The 14,870-nt window shown below is 48.3% G+C and overlaps 3 protein-coding genes across 5 annotated transcripts; 1 reads left to right on the top strand and 2 right to left on the bottom strand.

Annotated features, from left to right (window-relative positions):
• Positions 1 to 734: 734 nt before the first annotated feature.
• Positions 735 to 7,881, top strand: LOC120703210 (putative phospholipid-transporting ATPase 9). 3 transcript variants are annotated; one of them, XM_039987223.1, is made up of 12 exons: positions 735 to 2,221; positions 2,896 to 2,994; positions 3,071 to 4,241; positions 4,324 to 4,434; positions 4,526 to 4,802; positions 4,905 to 4,993; positions 5,081 to 5,189; positions 5,370 to 5,582; positions 5,688 to 5,813; positions 5,898 to 5,996; positions 6,088 to 6,279; positions 6,745 to 7,881. In XM_039987223.1, exons 2-12 carry the CDS (start codon positions 2,961 to 2,963, stop codon positions 7,390 to 7,392), a joined length of 3,069 nt encoding a protein of 1,022 aa, XP_039843157.1. In that variant the 5' UTR covers positions 735 to 2,221; positions 2,896 to 2,960; the 3' UTR covers positions 7,393 to 7,881. The 3 variants fall into 3 exon arrangements, with proteins under 3 accessions (XP_039843157.1, XP_039843156.1, XP_039843159.1); XM_039987225.1 differs by having other exon boundaries at positions 2,083 to 2,221; positions 2,873 to 2,994; XM_039987222.1 differs by having other exon boundaries at positions 2,896 to 4,241.
• A 368-nt stretch (positions 7,882 to 8,249) lies between these two features.
• LOC120701918 lies at positions 8,250 to 8,606 on the bottom strand. The gene has a single exon (XM_039985715.1). The coding sequence runs from the start codon at positions 8,604 to 8,606 to the stop codon at positions 8,250 to 8,252; it is 357 nt and encodes a 118-aa protein (XP_039841649.1).
• Positions 8,607 to 10,089: 1,483 nt separating this feature from the next.
• LOC120705076 (proline-rich receptor-like protein kinase PERK8) lies at positions 10,090 to 12,710 on the bottom strand. Its single transcript, XM_039989608.1, has 6 exons — positions 11,657 to 12,710; positions 11,483 to 11,553; positions 11,071 to 11,147; positions 10,816 to 10,963; positions 10,567 to 10,728; positions 10,090 to 10,471 (listed from the first exon to the last, which is right to left on the bottom strand). Exons 1-6 carry the CDS (start codon positions 12,357 to 12,359, stop codon positions 10,280 to 10,282), a joined length of 1,353 nt encoding a protein of 450 aa, XP_039845542.1. The 5' UTR covers positions 12,360 to 12,710; the 3' UTR covers positions 10,090 to 10,279.
• Between the last annotated feature and the right edge of the window lie 2,160 nt (positions 12,711 to 14,870).

The following is a 14,870-nucleotide window of genomic DNA, read 5'->3' as shown; positions in this document are numbered from 1 at the left end:
TTCAAAGTTGTAAGCCAATTAAAAAGTAAGCTGTAACAGTTATAATAGTTACAAGTAAAATTTTTTAACCCAACACAAATCGATTCAAAGTCGTCGGACACAACTTTTACTCGAAATCATAATTAAGAATAATTATTAAAAAATTCACAAAAATATAATATTTTTTTTTGCAAAATATGGTACAAACTCAGGCTCTTAAATACACACATGTACACTTAATTCTACGAATACACGCATGCAACCATATCTCTACAAACACGTCCTATGATAGACTGAGCCGTCAGATAATCGAGATTGGAAGATACAATAATTTAAGTAAACTGTAACAATTCCAAATGATTACGTGTACAATCTATTTTATTTTTTAAGATCGTGATGGGCTCATCAATCAATTTTACGAGGAGGAAGCACAATACACACACAAGCAGGGGAAGGAAATGACGAAGGGAGACATGCCACGGAGGCATGCCATGGAGGCAGAGCAGCAGATCCAGCGATCACCATTAGAGCAAGTTTTATGGTCCCAGCCCGCTGCCGGCTGGGAGCCCGCGCTCAGCACATCGCAGAGCTCGCTTTTAATGCATTGCAGTGAGAGTAGGGAGAGTAGAGTAGAGAATTCCAGCCGGCTTGCAGTCTCTTTGCCGGGCGATTCAGCTGCTGTCTGTTCGTGCTCTATCTCCTCCCCACATCGAATTCCAGCGGGCTTGCAGTCTCTTATAATATCCGCTTTTATAGTAGGGAGAGTAGAGCAGAGAAGAGGACAGACAGGGAGAGGGGGGAGACGACGACGCCACCACCTACCAAACCCATCGCACACGTCCCTCCCCCCCTCTCTCTCTCTAGACTAGACCACACTCTCTTCCCTCCCTCTCCCTCCCTCCCTCGGCGTGGCGGTTGCACACCCCGTCCGTCGCCTGCACCATTCCATTGACCTCGCCTCGCCTCGCCCTCCCGCGCGCTCTCTCTCCTCTCCTCATTCCCAAAGCTTGGAATTTTCCCGTGCCGGGCGGGACCTTCCTTCCCCTCGCCGCGTCCCCCTGATTCGCCGGCGGACACACCAAGGCAAACCCGCGCGCTTTGGGGGCGGGGGTCCGTCTCTGGGTGCCTTCCGTGCCGGCTGCGTGCGCCGCGGGGCGCATTGTTGCCTTGCCGCGCCCGCGGCAATGGAGATTCCCGCCGCCTATTAATCTTTCCTCGGAGAGGGCCCTGTTCTTTCTTGGAGGAGGCACAGGGGCAGCGCCGCGGGAAAGCCGGGCGCCGCATGGATCGGGGCCTCCGGTGCGCGCGCCTCAAGCCGCGGTTTTGGCGTCTCGGCGAAGCGGGGCGGCGGAGGAGGACGCCGGCGGCGCCGAGGCGGCAGGCCGGGATCTGTTGACGTGTTCTTCTTCTTCTCCTTCTTCTTCCTTGGAAAGGAGGTGATTTCGCCGCCGCCGAGGCGGCTCGGCCCCAGCTCAGTCCCTGCGCCGCGCCGCGCCGCGCAGCTCTCTCTGTGCGCGCGTGGCGTATTTGCTTTTTTTTAGGTAGGTGGGGGGTGGAGTTGGGTGGGAGGGGAGCTGGAATTGATTGCGGGGCCTTCCTTGGAGGTCATTGCAATTTGCAGCTCGAATCTGAGCTCCTCTCTTCTTCTGAGGGAATTGAAGATTGCGTTCTGCAGTAAGATTGGATTGGAGCTCAGTTGGCCCCACTGTTCAACAAGATAGGAGCAAGTTGGCTGCTCTACGGTGGCGGCGGCCAAGAACCCTGAATCTGTGGTTCTGTCAGCTTCTCCGGGGTGTTTGGGGAGTAGCTTTGGTGCAGTGGTTCCATTGAGTCTGGAGGAATGGCGCGTCACCGGAGCAAGAGGCTGGAGAAGCTCAAGCTCAGCGCATTGTTGACGTTCATCCGCTGTCACAGGGGCTCCAGCGATGATCATTCGCGGATTGGTACGGTGGGGTTCTCTCGGGTCGTGTATGTCAATGAACCGGATATGTTGGAGAAGGAGGGATTCAGTTACCTGCTGAATGAGGTGTCCACAACAAAGTACAATCTGGGCACCTTCCTGCCCAAATCCCTCTTCGAGCAGTTCAGGAGGGTGGCCAACTTCTACTTCCTCGTCTCGGGTATCCTTGCCTTGACCCCCCTCGCGCCTTACACGGCAGTGAGCGCGCTTGCACCGCTCTGTGTCGTGATTGTGGCCACCATGGCCAAAGAAGGGGTTGAGGACTGGAGGAGGAAACAACAGGTAACTATTCTTGTGATCTGTAATATGTTCACATCCTAGCTATAATATTTATTGACTTTTGTAATTTTGTTCATGACATAACCACTGTAGTTCAAAAGGGCTCAAACAGCTCGTATGCTTGATTGATCCAATGTTTGTTTAATAAGCTAAAACATAATTTTCTCTCCTTTATTGGTGTCGGGATCGATGGGCCCATTCTCAATACATCTAGGTTTGGGGAAAGAGTTCTCACTCTGAACAATTCACCGAGCTATATTACCATGCATTTTGGTGTCCACAACTTAAATTCTTAATTCGATTATTTTCCATGCTTGTGATTTGACCATGCGATTCATTATGGATTATACTCACAACAGCCCATTCTACTTGTGTTTCTGTGCATCGTGAATCATGATGTGGCAATAGTTTGTAGTCTCAGTTGTAGAACTTAATATTCCAAGAAGTCATCTTCCTTTTTATGTATAATTGCTGAGCTTATCCAGGAATAAGGTGTAACATAATTAACTTCGATATAAACTCATATAGTTCAAGCTGTAGGCATTTATGTGATGGTTTTCTTACACTGATATTAGCTGTAATTGACTGTGTTACTGTAATTCAGTTAATTGAATGTTTTATGTAAATTTTCCATGCTATTGGTATATTAAATAGATCTGTGCAACTACATCACCCAGGATCATGAGCTCAATAACCGGATAGTCAAAGTGCATAGGGGCAATGGCAATTTTGAAGAGACAAAATGGAAGGACATCAAAGTTGGAGATGTAATAAAGGTGGAGAAGGATAATTTCTTTCCCGCTGATATGATTCTGCTTTCATCTAACTATCCGGATGGAATCTGTTATGTAGAGACTATGAACCTTGATGGTGAGACAAATTTGAAAATTAAACAAGCTCTTGAGGTGACATTGGATTTAAATGAGGACATAAAGTTCAGAGAAGTCAGACAAACAATAAAATGCGAAGACCCAAATGCAAACCTATACTCTTTTGTCGGTTCAATGGAATGGAAAGGCCAACAGTATCCTCTGTCACCCCTACAGCTTCTTCTTCGGGACTCAAAACTACGGAACACAGACTACATATATGGGGCTGTCATCTTCACTGGTCATGATACTAAAGTGATGCAAAATGCTACTGATCCACCATCTAAAAGAAGTAAGATTGAGAAGAAAATGGATAAAATTATTTACATTCTGATGTCATCTCTACTCATGATTGCGTTACTTGGTTCTTTCTTCTTTGGGATTTGGACCAAAGAGGACCTAAGAGATGGCAAGCTCAAAAGGTGGTATCTTCGTCCAGATGCTAGTACTATATTCTATGATCCAAAACGAGCTGCTGTGGCATCTTTCTTTCATCTGTTGACGGCCTTGATGCTGTATAGCTACTTCATACCAATTTCTTTGTACATATCCATAGAGATGGTGAAGCTCTTGCAAGCTCTATTCATCAATCAGGATATTGAAATGTATCATGAGGAATCAGATAAGCCAACTCATGCTCGCACGTCGAACCTAAATGAAGAACTAGGTATGGTCGATACAATTCTATCTGATAAGACTGGGACATTGACATGTAACATGATGGAGTTCATTAAGTGCTCGATTGCTGGCACTGCCTATGGTCAGGGTGTCACTGAAGTGGAGAGAGCTATGGCTATGAGGAAAGGGGCCCGGTTAGATGATGACATTGAGAATGGAGGCCACAAGGACAACAAAATTGATGACAGTCCTCATGTTAAAGGGTTCAATTTCAAGGATCCGCGAATAATGGATGGAAACTGGATTCATGAGCCTAATAGAGATATGATAAGAGATTTTTTCCGGCTCCTAGCCATCTGCCACACATGCATAGCTGAAACAGATGAAAATGGGAAGGTTTCATATGAAGCTGAGTCCCCTGATGAAGCCGCATTTGTTATTGCAGCGAGAGAGTTAGGGTTTGAGTTTTACAAGAGGTCGCCGTCAACTATAATTGTTCGTGAATGGGATCCAAGTCAGAATGTTGTTGAGAAAAGGTAACTCACATTTCTTTGTTCTTTCCTCTATTGATTATCATTACTTCCTTAGAACCTTATTTCCTTTCACATTCTGGTACAGAAAGTATGAGCTCCTAAATATATTGGAATTCAGTAGCTCAAGGAAACGGATGTCTGTGATAGTCAAGGAACCAGAGGGAAGGATATTACTTCTCAGCAAGGGTGCCGATAGGTTAGTGCTCTATGATTTCCATGTTTTAGTCACAGGTCACTGTCAGACTTTTGTTTGTCCTCACTTTTTAATTGTTGTCTCCTGTGAACAGTGTAATGTTCAGAAGACTTGCACCAAATGGAAGAAAAATTGAAGAAGCTACAAGAAGACACATAAATGAGTATTCTGACTCTGGTCTAAGAACCTTGGTTCTAGCGTACCGTGTCTTGGATGACAAAGAGTATAAGGAATTCAATGAAAAATTGAACGCTGCCAAAACATCTGTAAGTGCTGACAGAGATGAAAAAATTGAGCAGGCTGCTGATAGCATTGAAACGGACTTGATTCTTCTTGGTGCCACCGCTGTTGAAGACAAGCTCCAGAAAGGGGTACGCCTTTTTGCGGATAAGCCTTTCTGTTGCACACCTTATTTGTATGCATTCTAGAGAACCTTGCCTATTCCTGTACTCATGTGTGCTTTACATAATCAGGTGCCTGAATGCATAGACAAGCTTGCACAAGCTGGAATTAAGATATGGGTCCTGACAGGCGACAAGATGGAGACAGCTATAAATATTGGGTATGCAATATGTTCATCCATGTAAATAGGAACAGTTTATTTCAACCTGACTTTTCTTTTCTGATTCATGTGCTTCTCCAACTGCAGGTTTGCCTGCAGCCTACTTAGGCAAGGCATGACACAGATAATCATCACACTGGAACAATCTGACATCATCGCAATGGAGAAAACTGGAGACAAATTTGCAATTGCTAAGGTGAAAACTGAATACATCAGGCATGTTTCAATCATTTTACATATAAAAACACTGTCAACTTTTGGAATGCCCTGTGTTTACAGTCATAGCTCCCCTAGTGTTTGAAAAAAAAGTAATAAGGCATACATTCCCAGTTGACATAGTCAATTGATGGTTACATCCTTTTTGTTGGCTCTTCAGGCATCAAAGCAAAGGGTTATGGATCAGATAGAGGTTGGGATCAAACAGATTCCACCTTCAACTAAAGTTAGCACCGAATCATTCGCACTAATCATTGATGGTAAATCACTAACTTATGCTTTGGAAGATGATGTCAAGTTAAAGTTCTTGGATCTTGCTATCAAGTGTGCATCAGTGATTTGTTGCCGATCTTCACCAAAACAGAAGGCACTGGTCAGATTATTTTTCTATTCATAAGTTCCTCTTTTCAATATATTTTCTTAGTGTTTTTCTTCTAGAGTATACTTGCAAAAACGATAACATAGTGCAACTATTCAGGTTACAAGACTTGTTAAACAAGTAACACATAAAGTGACACTAGCTATAGGCGATGGGGCAAATGATGTTGGGATGCTTCAAGAAGCTGATATAGGAGTTGGCATTAGTGGTGCTGAAGGAATGCAGGTTAATATTTTGATGTTTTGTAAATTTTATTAATTATGCCCATGATTTCTCTTCTTATTCTTGTTTCTGATTATGACTTTCTAGGCTGTCATGGCAAGTGATGTTGCTGTTGCCCAATTCCGCTTTCTGGAACGGCTACTTCTGGTGCATGGACATTGGTGTTACCGGCGCATCTCAGTGATGGTATAGTTGCCATTTATGTTTATCATGATATATACTAATCATGATTTGTAATTCAGGTCTTCTGATAACATTTTGGGGGGTTAATGTGCAGATATGCTATTTCTTCTACAAGAATGTTACTTTCGGCGTCACCATCTTTCTGTACGAAGCGTTTGCATCTTTCTCCGGGAAGCCAGCTTATAATGATTGGTTTTTGTCACTCTATAATGTTTTCTTCACTTCCCTTCCTGTCATTGCTTTGGGGGTGTTTGACCAGGATGTGTCTGCCAGGCTGTGCATACAGGTAATTTAAACTGTTCGGAGAACAAATAAAATCAGTTAACTTGACAAATTTGGATATATTCTATGTGAAATCTGGAACATCATGGAAAGATGTTCTACCCTATATTTTCTGAAGAAAGTATGCTTTCTACCCTTGGGGTTAGTGCAAGCTACATAATTATGCTTTGTTTCTCTAGGTCTAAGATTTCTTTTTCTTTTTTACTTTTGATCCTGCTGATTAGAAGAGTTTTTCATTGTAAGTACTATGTCTTAGTCCAAGCATTTTTATTCAACCTTAGAAATGCCTTTATAAGTCCTATTTTTGGGGTTTTAAAGTCCCAGTTTAACTGCCATATTAGACAACTCAAGAAAACACTATCTTTCAAGTTATTTGAAGGCCTAAAGTGCTTGAGTTGGGCACGCTTGTTTTCCATTTGATTTACCCACCTACTTTACTTAGCTTCATATTCTCTCTGTTCCTTTGCAGTATCCGCAGCTCTACCAAGAAGGAGTGCAAAATGTATTATTCAGTTGGCGTCGGATAATTGGCTGGATGCTTAATGGTGTTATGAATGCTGTCTTGATCTTTTTTTTCTGCATCACTGCCTTTGAGGACCAGGCATTCCGTCAGGATGGTCAAGTTGCGGGCTTGGATGCCCTAGGTGTTGTCATGTACACTTGTATTGTATGGGTCGTGAACTGTCAAATGGCGCTCTCTGTGAACTACTTCACCATAATCCAGCACATCTTTATATGGGGCAGCATCACATTTTGGTACCTCTTCCTCCTGGTCTATGGTGCCATAAACCCGAGGTTCTCAACAACAGCATACATGGTCTTCATTGAACAGTTGGCCCCAGCCCTTTCATTCTGGTTGGTGACACTTTTCGTTGTGATGGCAACACTTGTCCCTTACTTCAGCTACGCCGCAATCCAGATCCGGTTTTTCCCGATGTTCCACAACAAGATTCAGTGGAAAAGGTACCTGGGGAAGGCTGAAGATCCGGAAGTAGCAAGGCAGTTGTCGTCACGACATCGGACATCATCACAGCAGAGGATGGTCGGTATCTCGGCTCGTCGTGACGGCAAGGCTATGCAAATAACAATGGAGACAGAGCTAGAGGTTCGGGAATAGCACTTTCAGTAGATTTTGCGTTTTGTACAGCTTATAGGATATTGTCTCCGGAAAGATGACAGCTGAACTGATTGGAACCTGGGGATTCCTGCATTCCTGCTTTCTATGATGTCTGTCATGGGAGCTGTTCCAGTTCAGATGATAGACAAGATCACAGATTGCTTAGATAGATCATACGGAGGCCAAGAGAATACCTGCTGTAAAGTTATTTTTTAGCAGTTCAAGGCTTTGTGTTTTTTTTCTTTTTTGCCTTCCTCTCACACATGTAGATGCTTGTAACCAGATTGGGTAGGTTTTTTTTTTCTTCCTTTTACCCCCCTTGCCTGTCCTATCTCAACTGTATTTTAAACAATAATGGTAAGACTTCTGATTTGAGTGGCTTTCATGTTTTATTATTCGGAAAGAATCGTAAATGGATAATTTCCGATGTAATTAAACTTGTGTGTAAGAGATTTATGTAAATTGCACTTGTCTGCATGACTTTGCTAATCTGGGGGAGGCCATATAGCTGTGTTTTGCCTTTGTAATTATTGTTGTTCAAGTTAGCCAGATGAAAACGTGGAAGAAAGATAGGCAAAAATATCTTTCGCTTGCAGGAAGTACACTTTCTTTGAGTAGATTAAAAGTTTATTGTGAGGCACTATGGCAAAAAAAAAAGGAATTCTAGTACTATGATGTTGCTATATGGAGATGATGACTATGACAGCCATGAGATAAACCAAGCTTTAAACAGTTTACCTGAAGAGAATTCATCAAAGGTTAAAAAGACATTACATCGATTTACACTATCTGTTTTATTTTCAGTTTTCCTCCTGCAATTAAGATCAGCAAAAGATGAAGAAGCTGAGCGTCATGGATCACGGCTCAGGCGGCGGCGGCCCCTCCGGGGCCGGCTGCTGCTTGGCCTCCGCAGCCGGAGGCGGCCGCCGCCGCGGCGCGCGCCGGCGCCGCCAGAGCGCCAGCCTGGAGCAGTCGTAGGACTCGTCGGGCCGCTCGGCTTGCGCCGCGCACACCCGGCCGAAGACGCAGGAGAGCGCGGCGAGCACGAGCACCGCGGCCAGCACGCCGAAGAAGGCGCCGATCGACGATCCCGCGGAGACGCCGGCGTGCCGCGGGGCGGCGGCGCCGGCGCCGGCGCCGGACACCTGGTAGCTCGGCAGCGGCATCGTCGTCGCCGGCGGCGTGGTCGGTGTCGCTGGCATGGCGGCCGCCATTCTTGCTCCCGCGCCGTGGCAGACACGGTTGGTGGTGGGCGGTGGATGTGCGGCGCTTGGCGTGAGCTGAGGATGGAGGCGATGCCAACGCCAATGCCAATGCCCATGAGGTGAGCATGGGTGGGAGGTGGGAGCAGTGAGGGCGGCAAAAGTGTCCCTTGCTTTTTTGCAATTTAGTAGTAGCATTAGTGGTACTAATGCTTGGTATTGTAGTGGTGAGATGGATGGAGGAGAGGAGAGGATAGGGGAGGAAGAAAACTAAGCCAAAGAGAGAGAAAAATGAATAAAGGGTTTGGAGGTCAGCTTTATTAGTGTATGTATGTGTGTGTGTGTGTGGAAGGACTATTGAGTGGGCACCAACATGGAAAGAAAAGGAGAGAGAAGCGTGATGGGGTTGCTTCTCATTCTCATGCCATGTTGCTTGGGGGGGGGGGGGGGGGGGGGGAGGAGGAAAAGGGAAAGAACATCTCTGATCTCTGATCTGCTCCATGACTGCATGCCAATAACAATATAAATTGGATGGAGAAGAATCAAAGGGACAGAGTGGAACCATCTGCCTAAAGTTTATTGTTTCATCCCAACTGCGAGTCAATGTTTGAATTTTGAAGTCTGGGCCCCAATCATTTTCAGCTCGTGGCGGCTGATGATGATCAGTCGCCGCAAATGCCATTGCCCTACACACTGACAACTTGCAAATGGCCGCCTTGCTGGATCAGAGAAAGAAAAGCTGGAGTTTTTCTTTTCCTTTTCGTTCGCCTCTTCCAATTCATTGGCAGATGGAGTAGGACACTGAATTCGATCAGGTTTGCGCTTTCCTGAAGCTTTTTCCACGCAGCAGGAGGGCTAATCCAGTCTTGTTCTAAAGCTTAAAGCTCAGATATATGCCATCATAGCATCATGTTGCTTGCTTAGTGGGCAAGGTTACCCGCCTTTCTCCGTTTTTTTATTTTATTTCCAATCATGCACTCGTATTATATTTAGGGTACCCAATCCTCCATACCCTTTGGATGTTGATTTGATGGTCTAGATTAAAGTTTCCATAATTTGCACGGAGAGCTTGGTTTGCACCAGATATGTTCCCATATGGGTATTGTAGTAGGCACAAGAGGTCTCATCTTTCGGGCTTTCATCTGCCAAACCCCTGCAGTGTCATGATCTCTGTCCCCCTTGAGAAGGGATACCCTCCAAAGAACACCAAATGCATCCCAAGGCTAAAAATGTTGAGGTGATTTTTTTTTGGCCTTCATCATGGACACGAAGCGTCACAGGAATGGTACCTGAATTTATGCCCCACATCAATCCTTTTGTTCTCCATTTATTGATATCCTTAGGCATTAAATCTTGATGTAATAGCGTAGCAAAGTGTTAAAAGCAGAGGGGATAGTTGAGTAATAAGTACATACAGAGTGAATTAGTCGGATATTTCTGCAGGAAGTCATTGTTGTATGAGAAGAAACCAAAACTACCATTCAGGATAGCCACCGAATACATTCTCATGTGCATATTTTTTTTATCTCAATTTACACATCGACCAAAAAAACAAAAATAGGAAACAGTATGGCAGTGATCACTGTAAAAAGAGCAACAAAGAATAAATAAATACATACATAATGACAGCAAAAATCGTAATGGAAGCACAGAATGGATATATGAGCGATCTACAGGTTTCATGACTAGAAGTCCCTTCTGCTGCCTATGCTGGACCTGGTCTGGCTGTACTCGGAGCTGAAGTCCTGGCTGCCGAACGCCATCCTCTGGAACTGCCTGATGTCCGCGGTGTTGGCGACGTTGAACATCTGGCTCTTCCCCGGCTGCACGCCGTTGCTGAGGTCGACGTCCGTCAGGCTGTCCAGGACCCTCACCACCTGGATGGGTTGGACAGTGCAGTTTCAGTTTTTCAGATTTGCTGCAGTGCAAGATGAGAGGTTTTGTCAATGCTCAGTAGTAGTAGTAGTAGTACCTGCCCCATCTTGGGCCTCCTGGCAGCCGAGTGCCGGATGCACGCCGCCGCCGCCTCGATCACCCGGAACATCTCGACGTCGTCGAAGTCGCCGTCGAGCCGGGGGTCGATGAGCTCGTCGAACTCCTGGTTCTCGATGGCGCGGTTCAGCAGCGGCCTCGACTGCAATGCAGCAAGGTGGGATTAATTGCGATTCAGAACAGCATGTTGCCATCAGTGATCATGCTTGCTTGCTGGAGCTTTGCTTACCCACTCAACGAGGCTCTCGTCGCCTAGGGGGCGCGACGAGTCGACGGGCTTCCGGCCCGTGATGAGCTCCAGGAGCACGACGCCGAAGGAGAAGACGTCTGATTTCTCGGTCAGCTTCCCCGTCGACGCGTACTCCGGAGCCAAGTACCTGCGCGAATCAGGCAGAGATGCAATCATGACTGGCACTCTGATGCAATCCCTTTCGGGGTTTTTTTTTTTCATTGCTGATATGAACATGCAGAGACGATGGTTTACCCGAATGTGCCCATCACACGCGTTGAGATGTGCGTGACATCGTTCTCTGCTAGCCTCGCGAGCCCGAAGTCGGCAACCTGACCATCATGGATCAAGTGTCATCATCAGGACATGAACATGCATGCGTTCCGCAGAAAAAAAATGTAAACTATGGAAACTTCAATCTGGATCATCGGATCAATATCCAAGAGGCATGGGAGATTGAGTAATTTTACAATCTGGACCCGTCCTTGGATTGAGTAATCACACTTTTGCAAATCTCTCCTCTCACCTCCCTGCGCCCCTCCCCTTAGATGTTGATCTGATGGCTCAGATTGAAGTTTTCATAATTTACACGGAGAAATTAGTTTGCACCTGGTCCCCAGAAAAAAAAATGGTTACAGCAATCCTGCTGCGAGGAAGAGGAACGAACCTGAGCCTCGAACTGGTCATCGAGCAGGATGTTGGAGGATTTGATGTCCCTGTGGATGATCCTCGGATGGCCTGTACCAGAAGCATCATCATCAGAAATTCAGAATGATTTATTTTTACGCCACCAAATTAAATTGGTCCCATTTTCCTACAGAAGAGAAGAAGGAACACTCACAATCCTCGTGCAGGTAGGCCAAGCCCCGCGCCGAGCCCGCGGCGATCCTGACCCTGGTCGGCCAGTCCATCACCGGCCGCCCCCGGCCATGGAGGTGGTGGTGCAGCGTGCCGTTGGAGACGTAGTCGTAGACGAGCAGGCGGTGGTCCTCGGCGATGCAGTAGCCGACGAGGGAGACGAGGTGGCGGTGGTGCACGCGGCTGATGATCTCCACCTCCGCCTGGAACTCGCGCTCCCCCTGTCCGCCGCCGCCCTTGAGCTGCTTCACCGCCACCTCCTTGCCGTCGCCGAGCACGCCCTTGAACACGCACCCGAACCCGCCCTCGCCGAGCACGTTCTCGCTCGCGAACCCGCCGGTGATGCTGTAGAGCTCGTCGAAGGAGAAGGCCTTGGTGCTGCCCACGCTCAGCTCGCCGGACGCCGCCGTCGCCACGCTCCGCGCCGGGCCCTGGCTCCCCATGGTGGCGCTGTAGTTGCCCGACGAGGCCCACGGCGGCGGCTGCTGGCCGTACCCCTGGCTCGCCGGCGCCGACATGCCCGGCGGGCCCGTGCTGAAGTTCATCGACCCCGGCGCCGACGGCGGCCGCAGCAGGAACGGCGCCTCGCCGGACAGGTGCTGCGGCGTGTAGGATGGCGCGGCGAACCCGGCGTAGTAACCGGCCGCCTGCTTCCGCTTCCGCCGCTTCGACAGGCAGACGAACATGCCGGCGAACCCGAGGACGACGATCACCACCACGACCGCCACCGCGGCAGTGGCGCCGGAGCTCAGCCCGCTGCTGCTGGACGGCGGTGGCGTAGCGCCACTATCAACTGCCGCCGGCGAGTGCGTGGCCGTGGCGGTCGTTGAGCTCGTCCGGGTCGGCGGGGGAGGGGCGTAATCCACGGTGGGGTGCGCCGCCGCCGCCGCCGGCTGTGGCGTCGCGGCCACGGGAGACGCGGTTGGCTGCGCGGCGGGTGGGGGAGGAGATGGGCTTGAAGAAGGCGGCGCCGGCGTGGCGGGGGATCGCCGCGGCGGGGGAGCGGATGGCGGCGGAGGCGGCGCCTTCGTGGTGGAAGGCGGGGACGCGGCATTGTCCGGAGGGGGAGGTGCGACGGCGGGCGGAGGTGGCGGGGAGGTCGTCGGCACCGGCGCCGGTGGCGGGGGCGGGGGCGGCAATGCGGCCGGTGCAGGCGGAGGCGATGCCTCCGGCGGCGGAGGGGTGGCATCCGGTGCAGGCGGAGGTGGCGCAGCATCTGGCGGTGAGGGCGGCGGTTCGGAAGGAGACGGCGACGCCGGAGTTGGAGAAGACGGAGAAGGTGGCGGCGGATCAGAGGACTGCGACGGCGGAGGGGTGGAAGAAGTGGAGGACGTGTCAGCAGGTGGCGGCGTGGAGGCGGTCGATGTCACCGGCGACGATGAGGAGGGAGGAAGGCCGCTGACTGGGGTTGCCAGCGTGTCTGGTACGCTTCCGACGGCGCCGGTGGCCGGAGCTTGGAGCAGAGTTCTCATTCTTTTGTGCTACTTCTGCAAGAGCTGAGATTGGTGGGGAAGCAAACACACTGTTCATAAGATCATCCTGTCACGATTGTTCATCTTGATCAGATTATTTCAAAGTCAACTCAGAATCAGAAATTCGTGGGTTGAGACAACAACAACAACGTGAGGAGCACCAATATTCAGTTTCAGTCATGACGGCATCATGGGCGAAAATCATGGGGTAATAATGCGCGCTGAAGAGATGCACATAGGAATGTTGGATTCGTCCGCCATTGCTGCTAGCTCCAATCAAGAACTAGCAGCAATGTCCTGCTAAAGGAAACTTGGGAAGCAGCATTGCTTCCTGACATGGAGCCCCACTACGCCATCAGGTTGTATACCATGAATAAATTAGAATTGCCACAGTTCACAGAACGCGTAGCGGTGACAGAGATGATCCAAGTGGTATGGGACATAAGTAATAATAATAGTTAAGCCACCGCAGCATATGAGCTTTGACAAATCTTCCAATCTACAGATCAGAACATGGTTCCCGGCCTTAAAAAAATTACATCTCTTAAGTTTTTTTTTTCTTTTAGAAAAAAGAGATTCCTTTGGCGCGCTTAAAGTTCATGGAAACTTCCTTTCTTTCCGAGCAAATTATTGGGGGCGGCATTTTCAGTTCCAAAAACAATTAAACGACTAAACGAATGAAATGTACTACAACGAAGAATGGTGAAATAATCTGATACAAACATGATTATTTAACTCTAAAAGAAAAATAAAAAGCTCACAATCCTCCGGTGAGGCCAAACAAGAATTGCGAAGAACAATGCAGGAAGCAGATCATAATGAGGAGCCATGGAACCGTACCTTGGATCACAATCAGGACGATGCAATGGCACCACCTCCAAAGATCAGACAGGGAACCCGACCGACCAGGCGGCAATGCAGCTCAATTTCCATGCCGCATTTGCTCCGGGGAGGCAAGGGACGATGGCTGGAGAAGAGGAAGGAGCTTGAAGAAGAAGAGCAGAGGTTGATGGAGGTCTGCAGATATTTCAAGAGCGTGTTGCCAACCATCCACCGCCCAGCGACGACCAGCGACGCCGCCTCTTTTTCTCTCTGCGCTTCTCTCTTGCCGTCGATGCTGTTGGTTGAGGGGAGGCTGGGAGCTCAAGAACGTGGCGGCGACGACTCAGCTAGCTCTGTGGTTGGGCTGTACTGTACGTGCTTGCTGGGACTGGAACACGACGGCCGGAGTTTATATATATGCATGGCTTGTTAAAGTTATATATATGCAAATAAAGGGCCGGTGAGGCGGAGGGGATTAGGAGGAAGTAGTCGCCTCCCTGACAGTATCTACTACGCACTGCTTCCGCCTTCTAAACAGGAGTGGGAGATTGGGGAGAAATGACGAGCTATTGGCGGTGCTCCAGCTACGTGAAGACGTATACACACGAACTGTCACGCAGAGGAGAACGTATACTGTAAAATGCGTATTAGATGGGAGAAAGCGTACAAGCACTGGAAGTTTAATTATCTTTAACCCATGAGATGTAAAATTAGGATTATTCAATCTGGTGGACGTATACCAATCTATCCGATAATAGTAAGTACATCATCCTGTAAATATATCAACCTTGGAATAGCAACAGCTAAAACGGAAATCGTAGGTGTACAGGAGTCCGGGTGAGAACGTTACTCCTTGATATAAACAACACTCCTCACTTCTCCTCTGCGAGTTCCTATGTACAT

This window comes from Panicum virgatum, chromosome 4K (assembly GCF_016808335.1).
Source record: "Panicum virgatum strain AP13 chromosome 4K, P.virgatum_v5, whole genome shotgun sequence".
In the NCBI taxonomy this organism is placed as follows: Eukaryota; Viridiplantae; Streptophyta; class Magnoliopsida; order Poales; family Poaceae; genus Panicum; species Panicum virgatum.
Note: the sequence above shows the minus strand (reverse complement) of the source record. Positions and strands in the feature narration are given on the sequence as shown.